Below are 16,331 nucleotides of genomic sequence, written 5' to 3' on the forward strand. Positions count from 1 at the left end.
AGCACAGTGACCACCCCCAAAAAGAATAACCTTCCCCTCTCTCTCTGGGGCAAGGCATTAAATTTTCTACATTTCTCATCAAATTCTTTCTTAATCACTAACATATTTTACTACAAAAATACTACTAGCACGGTCAGCTTCCTTCCCAGGCTTATCCAAACTCTATATGTGTGCCTGAAGTCAGTAGTGCTGTGGGTACAAGGCTATCTAGAAAATGCCTCTGGTGCTCCTGAGGGATGTGATAGGGCCCATCTTGAAACAGCTGGTATGATTTCAAGATCGCTGTGGGACAAGGTTGTTTTTTCTCCAGACATGTTTTTACTCTGTAAGGCTTGTTAATATATAAGCAGTCCAGAGAAAAAACAGTCCTAGCAAGCCAAATGAGTCTTACTGATGTTATATGTCACAGGACAGGCTCAAAGAATATCAGAACCTGTTCACCTCTTTATCTTAGGGAAAACTAATAATTAGTATTCTTAATCAAAACAAGTTCTTGCCCTCTTTTTCCATGTCCTTCCCCCTACCCCAAAATTCACTCATGTTTCATATGAGAATCTCGGAAGGCCCTGAAATTTTTGCCACATCGGCTGCCATCAATAGCCCTTCCAGAGCAGAGAAAATAAACCAAAAAAATCCCTCCATACACATGCTTCTTGCAAACTGAAAAAAACCACTGTGATGTGTCCTGGTGCTGTGTGATTTGTATGTATTTTCTTTAGTGCTATACAAAGGGCTATGTTTCAGGAAGAAGCTTTGCTGTTTAGAAAGTGAATGGACACAAGGACACACTTGTACAGAGCTGATCACAAAGACTTTGGCAGGCTTTAGCTCATTCCTGTTTTCCCCAAAGGGGCCAGGTTTGAGAGCCTAAGTGTTCAGGCCCTGGGGCACCAGCAGGTTTGATTGGAAAGAGCTGATTGTCTTGACTCACTAGGCTTCCACAATAACTCAAGGGACTACATTTCCAAAGCACTTACTTTGTGCTGTGAGGGGGTTGAAGCCCCTCATGAATACTGCAAGGGATAGCCTGGTTAGTATGCTTTGCTCAGGTTTGGGAGGAGATGCTCAGCTTGGTAAGCCCAGCAGAAAGGTTGGCAGAGTTTCAGGAGCTGAAGAGTGCCTGTTCCTGCGTAAGAAGTTATCTCACCACACCTGAACTTTACAAGGAGGGTCAGCCTTGAATAGTGGAGCACATGAGCTCTATAAAGCAGTGCCCTGGCTGATTCTTCTTGCAGGTTGTTAAGCCCTACAACCTCTCATATTTAGATAAGAAGGGTCCAGGCTGGGAAACAGACTTTGGATACTGGAGTTGTGGTGTTTCTTAAAAAGAAAGAAAGCTAATTGATTAATGCCACTGACTTGAGGAGATTCAATAACAGCTTTCTTGGGGGTCCTTTTCAGGGGCAAAGGAAGCTGCACCACTAGGGACTTACAGATGATCACACAGCAAGGAGCACTTGCCTTTCCTATGGTGCAGTCTTCTGTAAGTTTGTCACTTGAGGACCACAAAAAGCCTCATGAGAATTTGCAACAGGAGAGCAAGTTTGGACTAGAGACTACCTCAGTGTGAAGTACAGATCTAGCCATTGTCAAAGCTTAGGTGGTTGGATTTGGCACTCTTGGCTCCGGTCCTAGCTGCAGGGCTTGTATTGGGTGAGCAATTGGATGCATGTTTGCTAGATTAACTTTGAAACTGTGGAGCCCACTCCGCCTTCAAGAACCAGATCTGGAAACTGTTTCAGGCTCTGCATATCCTGGTGAGCCATGTTGCGGTTGTGCAGGGCTCTCCCACCTGCTCAGGTGGCGCATGGCACAAAGATCTCCCAGCTAGCTCCCACCTGGCAGGCATCCACACAGAATGATGCTGCACATCCCAGAGGCTCTAATTGCATAAATGCTGAAGTCGAATTCCTGTTTTACATCTTTGGCACAACAGAAACATGTCCCTGACATTTATAGAATAGGTATATCTCTAATAGCTTGTTTAGGTTTGGTTTGCAGGGCTGTTAAAGAACCTCTCGTTTAGTCTGGGCTTTTCAGCAGGCTTACATTACTCTGAGAGGAAATCAGCTGTTGGGAGGACAAGAACATAGTAATCACTGTCTTAGACTTCACTGCACTCTTGCTTCCCTTGCACGGAGTGGGCAACCTCTGTTGGGGCCATTTTCTCCCTACACAAAAGTCCAGCACCTGGTAATCAGTTTTTGTGAAGATCTCTGGCAATGGATAAAGATATTGCTAATACTTTGCACTCTTTTCACATATTGCCTCAGACTGTTTGAATGAACAAGGGTAGCTGAACTGCAGCCCTTCAGCTAGTGAATGAATAGCTGTTACTGACTCTGTTGTATAAAAAGATGGGGAGCAACAGCTTTCAGTTGTATGCATACATTACATTATAGACAAGAACGCCATTACAACATCTCCACAAGTGCCTCGCAATCTGGAGTGCCTTCGCTTGTATTGTGTAACACCAGATCTCACAAAGCCTATTCTACAGAAGTGTATAAGTCCCCGGCTGCATGCCACCTCTGAAATCTGTCCATCTTGATTCTTCTAAAACAAGATGCCCCAAACTAGCAGATGCTTTTAAATGTGTACTGGAAAACATAGACCTGAATCTTAAGCCAGTAACATCCTTCTGCAAGATGAGAGGGATAGAGAAAGTTCTTCCTGTAGAGCAGATACTAGATGGGTGATACCTTTTGAAAAAAATATCATTAGCATGACCTATTGTCAAACCACTGCCTTCTGGTCATGATCATCCTGGTGTAACAACACAGTCTGTCACCTTCAGAGGAAGATGCTGAGTTTTCTGCGCTCTGAATTAATCAGCATAAAAGAGTTACTTACAAGGGTATACAGGAGTGTGGAGACTTGGTGGCAGGTGTTGCAGCTGTCCATGTGCACTTACTGGGCAAGTTGGGAAGAATCCATGTGCTGTCATTTTTCCTTTCCTGATTTCCCACACAATTGCCATTCATGAGAAGGGATGCCTTGGTCAGCTCCTGTGTTGTGGAAAGAGAGCCACACAGTAACCTGGGAGGAGAAGTGTGTATGCAGGCACATGTGCAACATCTGTCACAGGAAAGAAATGACTTCCATCTTTGGTTGTGAAAGCAAGATGGCCAATTTGCAAAAAACTCAGTTCTAGAGCTGCATAAAGAGGTGGAAATTGCTCTTTTGTCACATGTCTAGCGTTGGTATACTGGATTGTATACATAGCACAGTGGTATAGAGTTTCACACTATAACAAAACATCTCCTGACTGCCATCTCCAGTAAGTCTTCCCCTGCTGTAATGCACATTGAAGCATCCCACCACTTGAAAATTTGGCATTCTGTATTTAACTGTTTGGCCAAGAGGAATATTTTTCACTCTAACAGTGAAGAAATCATAGATAAGTCTTAGACTATCCAACAATAATTTGAGAAAATTTGTACTGTGGTGCCAGGCCTCAAAGGGCCAAAGGACACCTGTGCTCTGGTACCAGTGTTCATTAAAAGTTAAAAAAAAGAGTATCTATACAAACAAAAAAGTTAGGGAAGGGCAACAAAGGTGCTCAGGGGTACAGAAAAAGTTCCACAGTAAAGCAGCTTAAATAAAACAGGATTCTTCAGACTGAAAATGATCACTGGTAGTGAGAGTGGGCTGTAAATCCTGGAACATCTAAAGAAGGTGGCTGGGAAATATTTCTTTTCCTCAGAAACAAATAATAAGGCACAATGAAGTTATCAGGAGCAACTATAGAAGCAAAGGAGGTAAAAGGGGAATGAGAAAAGTTTTAGACAAGCTCACAAAGGTAAAGTTCATTAGTGACTCTTAAACACACTGGTCATAGCGGTACCTGCATTATGAGAGGACAGTAAATTGCTGGTGATGCATATATAGAGAAAAGGATGAGTCTGGTCTTATAATTTATTCTTAACATCTGTTGCTGACCAATATCAGAAACAGGATACAGGGTTACATAGACCTTTGATGTCACTCACTATGGCAACATCTATTTCTTATTGGTGTTCTTTGTAGGTCCTTTTTATGGAATCAGCACTTGCAATCAGTTTCTTAGCCTGGCTGTGTTTGCCATGAAGTTCTGCAAAAAGATTTGGACAACTGCAATTCATCAGCCACACTTTTGTGATAAAAGAGTCAGCCGCATGGAGAAAAGAAAGAAGCTTTTGGTAACTGGAAGTCTCTTTTCTGGTTTGTTCATGGAATGCATTGCTCCTGATTCAGCTGCCGTTAAGGGACCTTGCAGCTCAGTAAAGTCATGGTCAGAGACTTATGTCTTACTTAGATTGATCACGAAAGTTGGTGTTATCTTCTTGTTGTAGCATATTCTGCCTTATACTGCTATGGTGGTACATTTTGTAATTAGAACAAGTATAACGAGAACAGAGCTTTAATTTTGAAATTTGATAGAACCAAACCAGATTTCCATTGATCTGAAGAAGAAATACCTCGTTTCCAAATCCAGAGGACTGCTGGTGGGAGGAACAGGCCTACCCACCACATGGAGAAGAAGGGGGTGTGGGAAACACACTCTAGCTATTGCCTGTCATCTAGGGGAGGTAATGAGGGCAGCAGACAGGAGGACGCTGGAGCCAACACGTGCAGCACAGACAGCAGAGGCTAACAGACAGGTGGAGCATCATCTTCATCCCAGTTCATAAAACCACTCCCCTGCCCTTCTTGATAGCCGGGTTGACTGTAATGCCTACAAAGCACAGCTGATTAATAATGGCAAGCAGCCAGCACAGTTGTTATGGCTGGGTCCTGATTACATAATTAGTGACTCAGCACATGAGACCAAAAGCAACCTTAATTACCATTTCTGCCATCCTTCTTCTGCTTGCTTACTGGCTACACTTGCTTGCAGCGTCTTCTCTAAAGCAGCACGGTGGGAGCTCCTTGAGGGCAGGGCACTGCTTTCTAGGTGGTTTCTTGATTCGCTCTGGCTGCTGGGGTATCCTTGAAACACAGAAAAAGGAGATGATTAATAATACACTGATGTTCAAGTAATAGCAGAGTTTTAAAATGGTATGTGACATTGAGCCAGCTTGCCTCTTCTCATTACTCTTCCCCTTCTGACCCTCTGCAGCCTGTTTCCATGTACACAGTCTGCTCTGGGAAGCAGAGGGACAGCATGGCCCCGAGTGTATTAAACAAACCCACCAGAAAAATTCTCCATGTACAAATGAGTCTTTCTGCCATCTCCAAGCATTACAATAAGCTTAATTCAGCTTCCATAAACCAAAAGACCAGCTTAGGAAAGAAAACAACAATTTTCATTTCATTTTGCTTTTTTTAAATAGACCTTCTGGTCTGAGTGTTGGGGATTTTGCATTCTTTCCACTTTCTTGTGCTTTCTTTTCAGCCAGAGGCACCAGAACTTGTTTGGAGATGGAGGCTAATAATTTGATGTCACCTGGCCCAGAGACTGAGGCTTGAAGAACAGCAGACACAGTGACCCTGATGGTAAAAACAAAATATGGAGCCTGGTGACAGTGAGTGGCCAGGCCAAAGGGGCTTGCGCTCCTTTGGTGGGTCCAATACTACACGCTTTGCCTCTCTGTGCTCTTCCCCCACTGCCAACAAAACTGTTGGTTCTAGGGAGAGATTAAAAGAAAAAAACAAAGTAAGTTTTCTTGTAGGCCAGGATTTGTGTCAGCCTTGAGAGTATGTCCCCAAACAAATCCTTGTTTACCTAATGAATTAACTGAAAAGAAGCAAAAGTCACCAGTGGGTAAAGAAGCGATAAGCTGGGGTATATCAGACGTAGCTAGCCTGCTTTCACAACTGGGGTCACTGGTTACCAACCAAAATTTTGGCAAACAAGAGTTTACTAGTATTTTTTTTCCCCTCTCCCCACGGCCTGGTTACACCCGTCTCCGCCATTTTGTGGAGAGGCAGGATCGGAGGAGAGGGAAAGGGGCTCAAATCGAGATGCCCGTGAGGCCCTCCCCTGGCTCTGGGGTGCTCTGCTATAACCGCTGTAACTGCCACTGTGTGTCCGCAGGGTGAGTCGGGGCCGCTGGGCCTCACTCAGCCCCACCGTGGCCACTGCCTGGCCGTGAGGCTGCAGCAGCCATCGCCATGTTACGGGTCACGCAAAGCTGGCTGCGCGTGCACGCCTGTGTCACACTGCGAAATGGTGGCAGGGGCCATGCAGCGGCGGCAGCTGGCTTGTTTCACCAGCCGCTGGCCAGGCCTACCTCCCTAGTGCATGGCGGGCAGGACAGGTAATGAATTCACTGAAAAAAGGTTCAAGGCTGGGGTCAGTAACACGTTTTCTTTTACAGGCAGCAGAGGTTTCCACCAGACAGCACAAAGACCCTGGGAGCTGGAGCCCCAGATTGCTCCCTGGCCAGGAAGGGCCCTTGTCTCTGGGACACGGCCTAGCGCCCAGGCTTGTTCCCATACACACGATCATGCTTTAGCTTCACCTCCTCCCCAGGTGTGGGTCCCTCTCTTACCAGCTGCCCAACGTGCAGAAGGGAGAGGAGACCTCTCTCCCCAATGGAGATGGCCTCCACGGCCCCTGGCCACCTGCCAGGGCGAGGAGGCGGGGCCGCGGCACAGTGGGCGAGGGGCCATGGTGGCAGTGAGGGGCCGGCGTCGTTGGTGGCCCTGGGCTGCGTGCATGGCCTGCAGAGGGTGAGCCCAGCACTGGGGGGAAAACGCAAGGAAACCAGTCTCCAGTTTGCTCCTTTTTGCTGGGGTGAAGAAAACAGGATTTTGTATGTGCCTCTGCAAGCAACAGGGTACCACCCAAGCAGGGTACCCAAACATGGAGGGAAGAGCATTACTGGTGTTCATCTTTTTCAAATAATATTACAGCCTGATCACTATCTTGAGTTGCCTAAACATCCAATATAAAAACAATGCAGAGAATGGGATTTTCATTTATTCAGACACCCAAAGTGGATACAGATATAGTTTCTAAAAGCCCGAAGAACAAAAAACAATACCTGCCACTTGACTATGTCAACATTTATATTCATTACTGCTGGAGGAGTTCTCATGTATCTACGTAAAGGTTGGTTAATTCTTTGTATAATGTGATAGGACCTCACAGATATCCTTCTAATTACAGATCATTCTAAGATCTCTGCATAGCTGTGCCCTCGGGTCTGAATTTATATTTAAATTAAGATATGCCTAAAAACACTGTGATTCTGAAGATAACCTCAAAAAATTGCCTGACGTGTAGGAAACCCAGTGATGTCTGTGTGAGACTGTAGACAACCCGAAACGGTAGCTCTAGTACCAAAGGGAAGGTGGAGTTTGACCTTCCCATATCTTTCTGAGGCCTCAAGATGACACCCATGAGCTACTCCCCAGCTGATAGTTTCAGCAGTTACATTGTGCTAATGTGCACCCTGGGTGGTAAGTAGGAACAGAAAGGGGGATGGGACTGCAGCAGAAAGTCTGACTGCAGTCAAGGATTGCCGAGATGAGCAATATTCAAAGCAAACATCTCCCCATGCTGCCTCCAATGCAGTTTTAAGTCACCTTGTATCACAAAGCAAAGATACGTCCTCTCTTGATTATGGAAACTCTTATCTATGTCCCAGATGCTGAAACCAAAATCCCCCTCCTGCCCTTGCCTGAAGCTTCAGCTATCTGCTCAGCTGTCAAATACAGATGATCTATTTTAGGTATCCTGTAATGGCCCCATTACTCTCTTTAGAGTGCAGGACTGTTAAATAGAGAAGCTTGAGACAGCACAGAATGGACTACAGATACAGGAAAATAACCCAAGCTGACTGGAACTGGGACGCAATCCAAGAGACAGGGTATAAGGACACGTAATTCTGCACCTTCTGCCACTTAATGAAAACATATGACACAGAGCATAGGCTAATGTTTATAGAGTACTTTGCAGATAAGAGATTTCAGTTATTAAGTTATCAGACTACACTGATAACTCCAAAGGGAAGAGAATTGAGATAGTCCTACATAGACTGAATGAAAATGAAAAGAAGTCAGCAGAGCAGAAGGATTCCATGCTGACTTGCTCCAGACTTCTGTACGCATTCAAAGCAAAATACAATCTTCTTGCATTATTTAAAAATGAGTACATTTTAAAGAAATGGTGTTTCTCTTACTAAGACAAATGCAAAAGCAGTTTGTCAACAAAATCAGAGCATGACTCAGTTTGGAAGGGACCTCAGGAAGTCTCCAGTCCAACCTCCTGCACAAAGGAGGGTCAACACTGAGTTCAGACCAGGCTGCTCAGAGCTGTGTGCAGTTAGTTAGTCTTGAAAATCTCCAAGGATGGAGACTGCACAGCCTCTCTGGGCAAGTTACTGCACTGCCCAACTGACCTTATGGTGCAAAATCAGAACCTCCCTGGTTTTCAGATATATTCAGATCTTGCCAAAAACATGGACACTCCCTGGATCACAGTCAACCTTTGAATAGGCTCAGAAGCAGACGCTACAGTATTCCTATTTTTTTAAGCCCTTCCATGATAACAATGTTATCTGGTTAGTAGGTACTGCTCCCATGTAATTTGCCATTAGGAAAGAAGCATGCTCAGTAATAGATAAGCCATACTTACCACTTTCAGTGTATTAGCCGAGTACCTTCCCTGTGCTTCAGCTCTGAACTTATATGCAACCTTGTGACAGAGAACGCCAATGAGCAGCAGTAGAGCGCTCTGTGGAGAGGTGCTGATTGGGTCCTGCCCTGTACCTGATTATGCCCAGCATCTGATTGCTTTCCAAGCCTAAATGATTGGGATATAAATAAGATAAGCAATTTATTGTTCAATTTTAATTACGCTTATCTTTGCAAGTGCTCTCATCCCATCCCCCGTCAATGTTGGGAGGTTTTCAGAATTTCACTTCTGATCTCATTTCAGGCCTCATACTTAAACTGCTGCCTAAATCCAGCTCTAGTTTAGGTCAGCATGTGCTTTGCTGAATCAGGCCTAAGTAATACTATAAATGAAATACAGAATTAGATGCTGCTTGATGTGGACTCTCTATGTCCTTCGGGAACCTAGGGTTAGTCTTCAGCCCTACATATCTATCTTTTTCTCATGGTAACTCTGATTCTTCACGCGACTGTTTTATTATTAAGTCATCCAAGAGCAGCAAACATCTGCAGCTCTACAGTGATTCCCAAACGCTGGCTGGTGCAATTATAAAACTATATGGGTGCAGATTTATCTGAAGACAGTGAGCCCCTGGGGAATGTGGGACCCTCCCTTCCCTGCTCCTTCCTGCAGCTGGCGCAGTGCATAGACACCTGGCCTGGACTGCGGCCATGCTTACCCACAACACTGTCATGAACACCGTTCACAGCTATTCAGGCAATCAAGTGACAATAATGTGGATTGGAATGCTTACTTTGGAATTAAACCTTTCAAAGACATGACAATTATAAGTATTAGCACAGGAATTATGTTACCTTTGCTCTTTTTGCAATAAATGAAATCTCTGGAAAACATTGCCAGAGGTAATCCCTTGCAGAAAAATCTCATGAGCTATCTGATGTGACATAGATTATGCAGGTCTCTCTTAAAGAAGCTGTAAATAATCCTAACCTCAGTAAGAATTGCGTTTTCTGTGCATTCCAGTTACAGAATAACCCAGACATCTCTTCTTAGCTGCCTTCTGAAGCAGCCTGTGAAGCAGCACATGCTTGAAGTAAAACCACATTTAGAAATAAGATTCTTGTTTTCAGTGACCCGAACTGAAAGAAATGGGAATGTAAGATCTTTTCAACCTAAACTGAAAAAGAGATTTGTATGTGTGTTTGGAGGGAGGGAAGCTCATTTTGAAATAAAATATTTTGTTTGGAGACTTTTTTAAGGAAACATTTTCTGCAGAAAAAAACTATATGGAAAGTCTGGGAACTTTGAACCTTTTTTTTTTTTAATAAGGCAAAGCTATTAGCTAAATTTTATCCAAATTCTCAAATATTTAACACCACCACCACCATCCCCAGAAGTACTATTTGGAATGACTCTAGTTTTCAGAAAGAAAGTGTCCACTTCTAGCCTCCATGTCTAGAGAGGTTATCAGCTCTTTAGCAAACACCAGTCTTATGTGGATGGTAGAGCAGGCCTGCACAGAGCCAGTCTTGTCCAGGGCACTTGAAGATAGCAGGAGTTTTGGCGTGGTTTTTCATGCTTTGTCTGTGGCTGAGTTATGAGTAGAGGATAAACTAGTCCACAGCAGGCTGGCTGGAGCTTGCAGTGACATCTTTGTCATATTTTCATTCCATACAAGCAAGCCAGGAACATCTCAGCATAGGCATATAATAACAATGCGGCTCATGGGTATCTAATCTTATCTTGCCATTCTGTGTGTGTTTAAGCTCTATTAAAATGAAGGGAAGGAAAAAAAACAAAAAAAAACCAAAAAAACAAGAGCACACTCCAAATCTAAAGTTCTTTATTACACATCAGACTTGCACTGCCCTGTATTTTATCTAAACAGTTACATTGCAGTTCTTACCCTGCAGGATTCCGCTGACTGAACTGTAGTGACCTTAGGCCAGAAAGTCAAAACTGGAGGGAACCAGCCAGCCAGCCGTAAAAACAAGGTAAGGCAAAGGGAATGATACAGCACTTGGAAAATTCCTTGCTCTCACAAGAAGGTATTACAGAGGATTTAATACCTGTGCACAGTGGAGAGAGCATCTGCTTTTAACGTATCATCTGGAAAACTCCTTGCACAGGAAATTTCACAATACTCATCTCACTGGGATTGGAAGGGATGTAACACTCAGGGTTTATTTCTGGGTGCATGAAAGGAGAGATCTTTCATGACCACAGATCCATCCCTCAGATGGATTCTCTTCTAGAGGAGATGGTCAGTTTTTCAAACATTCCTTATTTTAGTGTAGCAAGAAGGGAGAAGTTCATGTTTTCTCCTCCCATATTTTTCCCTCACATGAATTTTAATAATCAAAGTGGCTTTTTCAAAGCAATTGAAGCAACATGGTGAGGGTTGGTATGATTTCAGAAAAAAAGGGGTTAGCAATGTTCTGGGAAGGCCCAGCAGATAATTCAGAGCAGGATGGCCTTCTTTGGCTTTTGGCCTTTCTTTGCCCCTCAGATGAAGCCATATTGCTGTAAGAACGTGGGGTCAAAACCCCTACTAGTCAATCTGAATGGGAAAGTGAGTTGGGTCACAGTACCTGCTGACTGTTCTGAATTATAGGGGTAAACTGGAAAAGAAAAAAAGATTTTACTCGCTATTAAATATATTCTTTACCTGTTTAACATGTTAAATGTAAAAACTATTCCAGTCAAAAAATGGTAAAAGTAATTTGTCAAAAATACAGAGTTTACGAGAACATATATCCTCCGCATAATTTAAATCTAACCAAAAAAAGTTAAAAAATTAATTGCCTGTGGTTAGACCCCACTGCCCTGAGAAGTGGCACATTTCATAAATGGCCTAAGCTTGGTAAGGTTCTTCATGTGAGGTACGCTAGCAGAGACAAACCTGTTACAGCCCAAAAATCAGAAATGATTTAGTTTTTACTACTATCACATTTTTATTACTGCCTTGAAAAAGTCATTTGCACCCATTCAGTTCAGAAGAGTGCACTATTTGTTTGTGTAACCCACACAGTCACACTTTCAGTGTGCCTAATGTGTCTCCCTTGCTGGTCTTTTCACTACTAGTGCTTATAGGGAGAGCTATGCTCTAGAGATAGGTGAGAGAAGGAACAAATCTGTTAAGATTTCCTATGAGAAAACTGGAAGGAATCCAAGGCACATGCATCTCCCACACCTTTGCAGGTCAGACCACTGCACTTGCCCCATGGAACTGATCAGCAAATTCACAAATCCAGATGTGTCCAAAATGCATCAGTCCCACCATGAACAAGCACATTGGCTTCCCTTCGTTTTCCCAGTGGATCTGAACTATTTGGTACATATTAATTTGCATGAAGTACAGAGACACTCTGCGCACGCATACTGGCTGTTTACCCTATTTCCTTGGGTGTAGAAATCCAGCTGGTCACCACTAAAGGAAGAGGTTCCTTTCCAAAGCCTGAGAGTCGGAGGTGCAAAAGAAGTATGTGCAGGCATTTGTTTAGACAAGATAGGCTGTACTGCTCACTAATAAAAGCGTAGTCAACCTGCAGTGTGAACAGCACCTAGCTTTGCCCCTAAGTAGGTAGAATTTTCTTAAGAAATAACCTAATGGGGCATAGATGGGTTGGCATTTTTCCTTCCTGCCACACCAGCTTGCAGGTACTATACAATCTTTCCATCCTCCAGCATTACAACTGTTGTGTGACCCAAAAAATTGGGCACTGAGCAAAACTGTGGCTGGGCTTCGCCATGGCACATGGCTCTCCTCATGCATTTTCTCCTGTCCTTGACAAAAGCATGAGGTAGGTCCTGCTTTACAGAAGCCTCTGTTTGATACAGTAGCATCTCATAAACAGTGCTACCCACATAAGTGACCCTAGCCTTTAGTCCTCCTTCCTGCCCCCCCCTTCCATCCCCTCCATAAACTGTCCACTCCACTTAGGATGGCTAGATGCCTAGAAAAACAGACCGGGAAAATGGATTTCACTTAAAAAAGTAATGCAGGGCAGGGAGAAAAGTTATGTTCCAGTTGGACCTGGTCTGCAATCTAGTTCACTGCGCAGCTGTACAACACTCGGTGCAGAGCAGGGGCAGCGCAGGGTGAGGACATGCTGGGGGCAGTGAGGAGGGAGAGGGAAGCATTGGGGCACAGCATGCAGGACACACCCAGCAAGACTGGGGAACGGGAGCCGCTGGTGGCAGCACGGCAGGAGCCTTCCCCCAGGCCTGTCCCATAGTGCGTGGAGCTGGCAAGCAGAGCCAGGCCAGGGATAATGACTGGGCTCACTGTGGGCCCAGGCACACCAGGCACAGCCATGGGGATGAGGTGGCTCTGAAGCTGAGCTGGGGGCCTTGGTGGTGGCAGTCAGGTGCAAGGCTGCGCTTGGACACAGCTGCAATGTAGCTCAGGCAGGGGACAAGGGTGAGGGCCTGAGCTAAATGCTGCTCCCCAGTGAAGGGGGCCAGGGCACTTCTCACAGCTCCTTCTTGCAGCAGGCTGACCCAAGGCCCCAGGGCTGCGCCACATCAGAGATGGCCTTGAGTCCAGCAAGGCATGCAGGCCTTGACACAAAGATAATTTAATCCTGAATTGGCACGGAAATGTTACTCATCCATTTGCACCCTCAAGCCAGAAGAGATGCTCCTCAAAAAAAGCCTTGGCTCTTGCTCACTCCACCTCTTCCTGCTGAACAATTTGTTGTGATTTTTAGCCACCAAGTGGCCTCAGCCACTGCTGTGCTTTATTTCCAAGTAAAACAAGTAACAGTTCTATTGTGATTCAGTGGATTCTGCTATGGGCAACCCGTAACCCCCTTGAACCTCACCTCCTCGATCAGCTCTCCAACCTCCAAAGGCTGGAGAGGCCAGCACCAACAGGATCTGTGATACACTGCTCTCAGGTAGCCCTGGATTTTTTAATGGGTTTTATCCAGTAACTCAGTGGAGGTAGCTGAGTGCACAGCACTCCAAAATATGGAGTCGCCTATCCAGGGGCCTTAAAATACCAAGAGTCTCTATGAACTTAAATTCTTCACTTTTGGATCCTATTATAAAAACTTCAGCAGAGGTGCTTCTGGCCTGAATCCATTCCCATGTTACAGACGTGCCATCCCATTTTCAGATGGCATTTCTTTGGTGCTTAAATTGCTGCAATCACAGCTAATACGATGTCATGCTTTAAAGCAAGGTTTCTTACCCTGCACTGCCCACAGTTCCTGCATATGCTTGGTAAGGGGGTAAGATGCAAGTGATGCTGGGACCTCAGACTGGCCTGTGCCTCCATGTCATCTTGCTCTTCCCTGGGAAGCACCTGGGGCAGGGAAAACCTGCCTGCCTGCCATTTCCCTCACTATCTTGGAAACCATGCGGAGAATGGCTTAGAAGGCTTGTAGGAGGAAACACAGCCTGAGAAATCCAATCACAGGAAGCATCCTGAGGCAGTCCCAGGAAAGGCACAGAAGTCCTGCTGAATATATTTTACCCTGGAGTAGATGGGGTTGGTATTCTCCGTAGCTTGTGTAGGCCAAACTCTTTGCACGTTGGCAGGGGTTTTGCCTGCACGCATCCATCACAGCTGCTATTTTTCCCTCAGAAATTCTCATTGTCCTCATTCTGTTCCCCTTCCCACATGTCCAGGACTGAGGCCATGTCCCTAGTTTCCTGGGTTCCTCTCTGCACTGGGGTCACCCCTCCTATTCCTCCCCCCCCCCCCCATATCAAGGTCCCTCATTTCCCATCCCCTCCCCAGCCTCTGAGTTGACAACCTGAGGCAAACAGTTGGGGATGGCAATGCCATAGGACACCATGTTTACATCTCCCTGAACCTACAGCCTTCTCACATTTTCAGCTTTACAGTCCGTGCAGCTTCAGCTGGCTGAGCTCATGAGTAATACCAGAGGACCCCGACTCCCCATTTCACCCCACATGCTGTGTGGTCCTTCTTTCCATCCCCTTCTACCACACAGGAGCTTGATATTTGAGTTGAGGTGCCATTTGTGGATGATACCTCTCCTCTCCTATGAATCTCTGTTTTGCCAGTATTTGCAGCTCCATGGGGATATAGACCAGGCTGAGTAAGAGACAGCTTTGATTACTCTTGGCTTCTGACCCATGCAACTACAGACCTCATGGACGCCCTAGTCAAATGCAAGTCATCCTCTGAGCCCTTTTCTCTCTTATACCCCTGTGGTTCTCTGCTTTTCACCAGAAGCAATGGGATCCTGACCACTGCTTAGGACATGACCCAAAACTGGGAGCTGACTAGCTCCACTGCTAGAGAGTTACTCTCTTAATTCCCAGAAAAGAAGTCCATTTCCCACTCCTGGAGGAGCTACTGCCTCCATTGTAAGAAAGCTGGCTTTGTTTCATGATGAATTTGTTTCTCTAGGGAAGGCTAAACCCTGGATTTCCTTCCATGGCCATTTTGACAGTCACTTCCCTCTTCAAAGTTACATTTCTGGTAAACCTTTTTTACTAAAGAATGCCTTCAAGGATATTTCATGTACAAAGCTGAAACAATTCCAGTTTTACTTGGCACCTCCATCAGCAACACAATTTTTCCAAAGAGAATTTATTGCTTTTGTAAAGCAGCTTTCTGGACTGAAGTCCTCCGTTTATCTCCACAGCCAGTACAGCAGATTGCACCCAGTAATTTTCTGTGAGGAGGGGCACCTTCATAGCTGAGGACAGTTCAGTCTTATCAGTGCCACTTGGCAGTGCCTTAATTGCCAGGAAAAGCATTGCCTCCTTTTTCAAAAATGCAACACTCAAAACAGGGGGCCACTACAACTGGGACACCCTCTGGGCATGCCAAGGAGCTCTGGCAGAAAGAGTGTGGGCAGAAAAAGGCACTACTTTCGGAAAAGAGCCTGGAAGCTACAGGCTGGAGATCTGTCACAGGCTCCCATTTTGTTGTGAAACACTGAAGTTCCACTTTACAGTTTAGGCAAAATTAATCAGCACCTTGGCCTGAAAAGCAAGAGGTGCCACACCTGACTGTGTGCGCCTATCCCCAACCATCACAGTCCTGAGTGCTCATCTGACCTCATGATAAACAGATCCAACTCACTAAAGGGCGTAAGATTAACACAGGAAAAAATGGACAATTGTTTTGACTGTACTGGCAAGTAATGAGTAACTTCAGCCTGTAATGAGAGAAGTGCCAGTGCTGCCACAGATAAGAGAGGCTGGCACAGGACCTCTGCACACCTTCTTTCAGTGCTTGCAACATGTTCACATCCAGCTTACCTTCTCACCCAAGCCTAACCTCATGGCTCCCTGGATGTTTCTGTGGGTAGCTGTACTGGCTAAAACTGTTCCTGGTCCACCTTGCTAGGGTATTTTTCAGCTTGTTCAGCTTCCTGTTTAGCACCACAGCTGTGGTTTGGTGCCCCAAGCAGGGGCAGGCTGGGGCAGGAATGCCTTTAGCCTACTCACTGGTGGAACTTGATCCCATGAGCTGCCTGTTCTTCCTGCCTTGTTAGCCTTTGGCCTCTCTGCTGAAATGGTGAGTCCTGCTCCGCAACGGTGAGCCTGGGAGTGACATTGGCCTTCTACATATCACAGTGAGATATCAGGAACCATTTTATTTTTTAGCAGACTGCCAAAAGGTGAAGGTAAGGTAACAATCTGCAATTGCTGCAGACAAGGACAGTGTTTCAACTAGTAATGTAAAGGGATGTGTAAGGGAAAGAAAGTTTCATGTATCATTCACCTGCTGCATTAGTCATACCACTGGAGGGTACACTGGATCAGGAGTAAAAAG

The 16,331-nt window shown here is 45.2% G+C and overlaps 1 protein-coding gene across 2 annotated transcripts in view; it reads right to left on the reverse strand.

Annotated features, from left to right (window-relative positions):
* LOC112981985 (cystathionine beta-synthase-like) overlaps positions 1–14,260 on the reverse strand; it is a 37,851-nt gene extending 23,591 nt beyond the window's left edge. The window contains exons 1-3 of one of the 2 annotated variants that reach the window (XM_064525620.1): positions 8,567–14,260; positions 4,830–4,971; positions 2,854–3,008 (exon numbers count right to left, since the gene is read on the reverse strand). In XM_064525620.1, coding sequence (XP_064381690.1) covers positions 2,854–3,008; positions 4,830–4,841 — 167 coding nt within the window. In that variant the 5' untranslated portion in view covers positions 4,842–4,971; positions 8,567–14,260. Of the gene's footprint in view, positions 1–2,853; positions 3,009–4,829; positions 8,537–8,566 lie in introns of those variants that run through there. The other variant, XM_026098035.2, reaches the window with a different exon arrangement.
* Positions 14,261–16,331: the final 2,071 nt, after the last annotated feature.

The sequence above is a fragment of the Dromaius novaehollandiae genome, chromosome 1 (genome assembly GCF_036370855.1).
Source record: "Dromaius novaehollandiae isolate bDroNov1 chromosome 1, bDroNov1.hap1, whole genome shotgun sequence".
NCBI classification, from domain to species: domain Eukaryota; kingdom Metazoa; phylum Chordata; class Aves; order Casuariiformes; family Dromaiidae; genus Dromaius; species Dromaius novaehollandiae.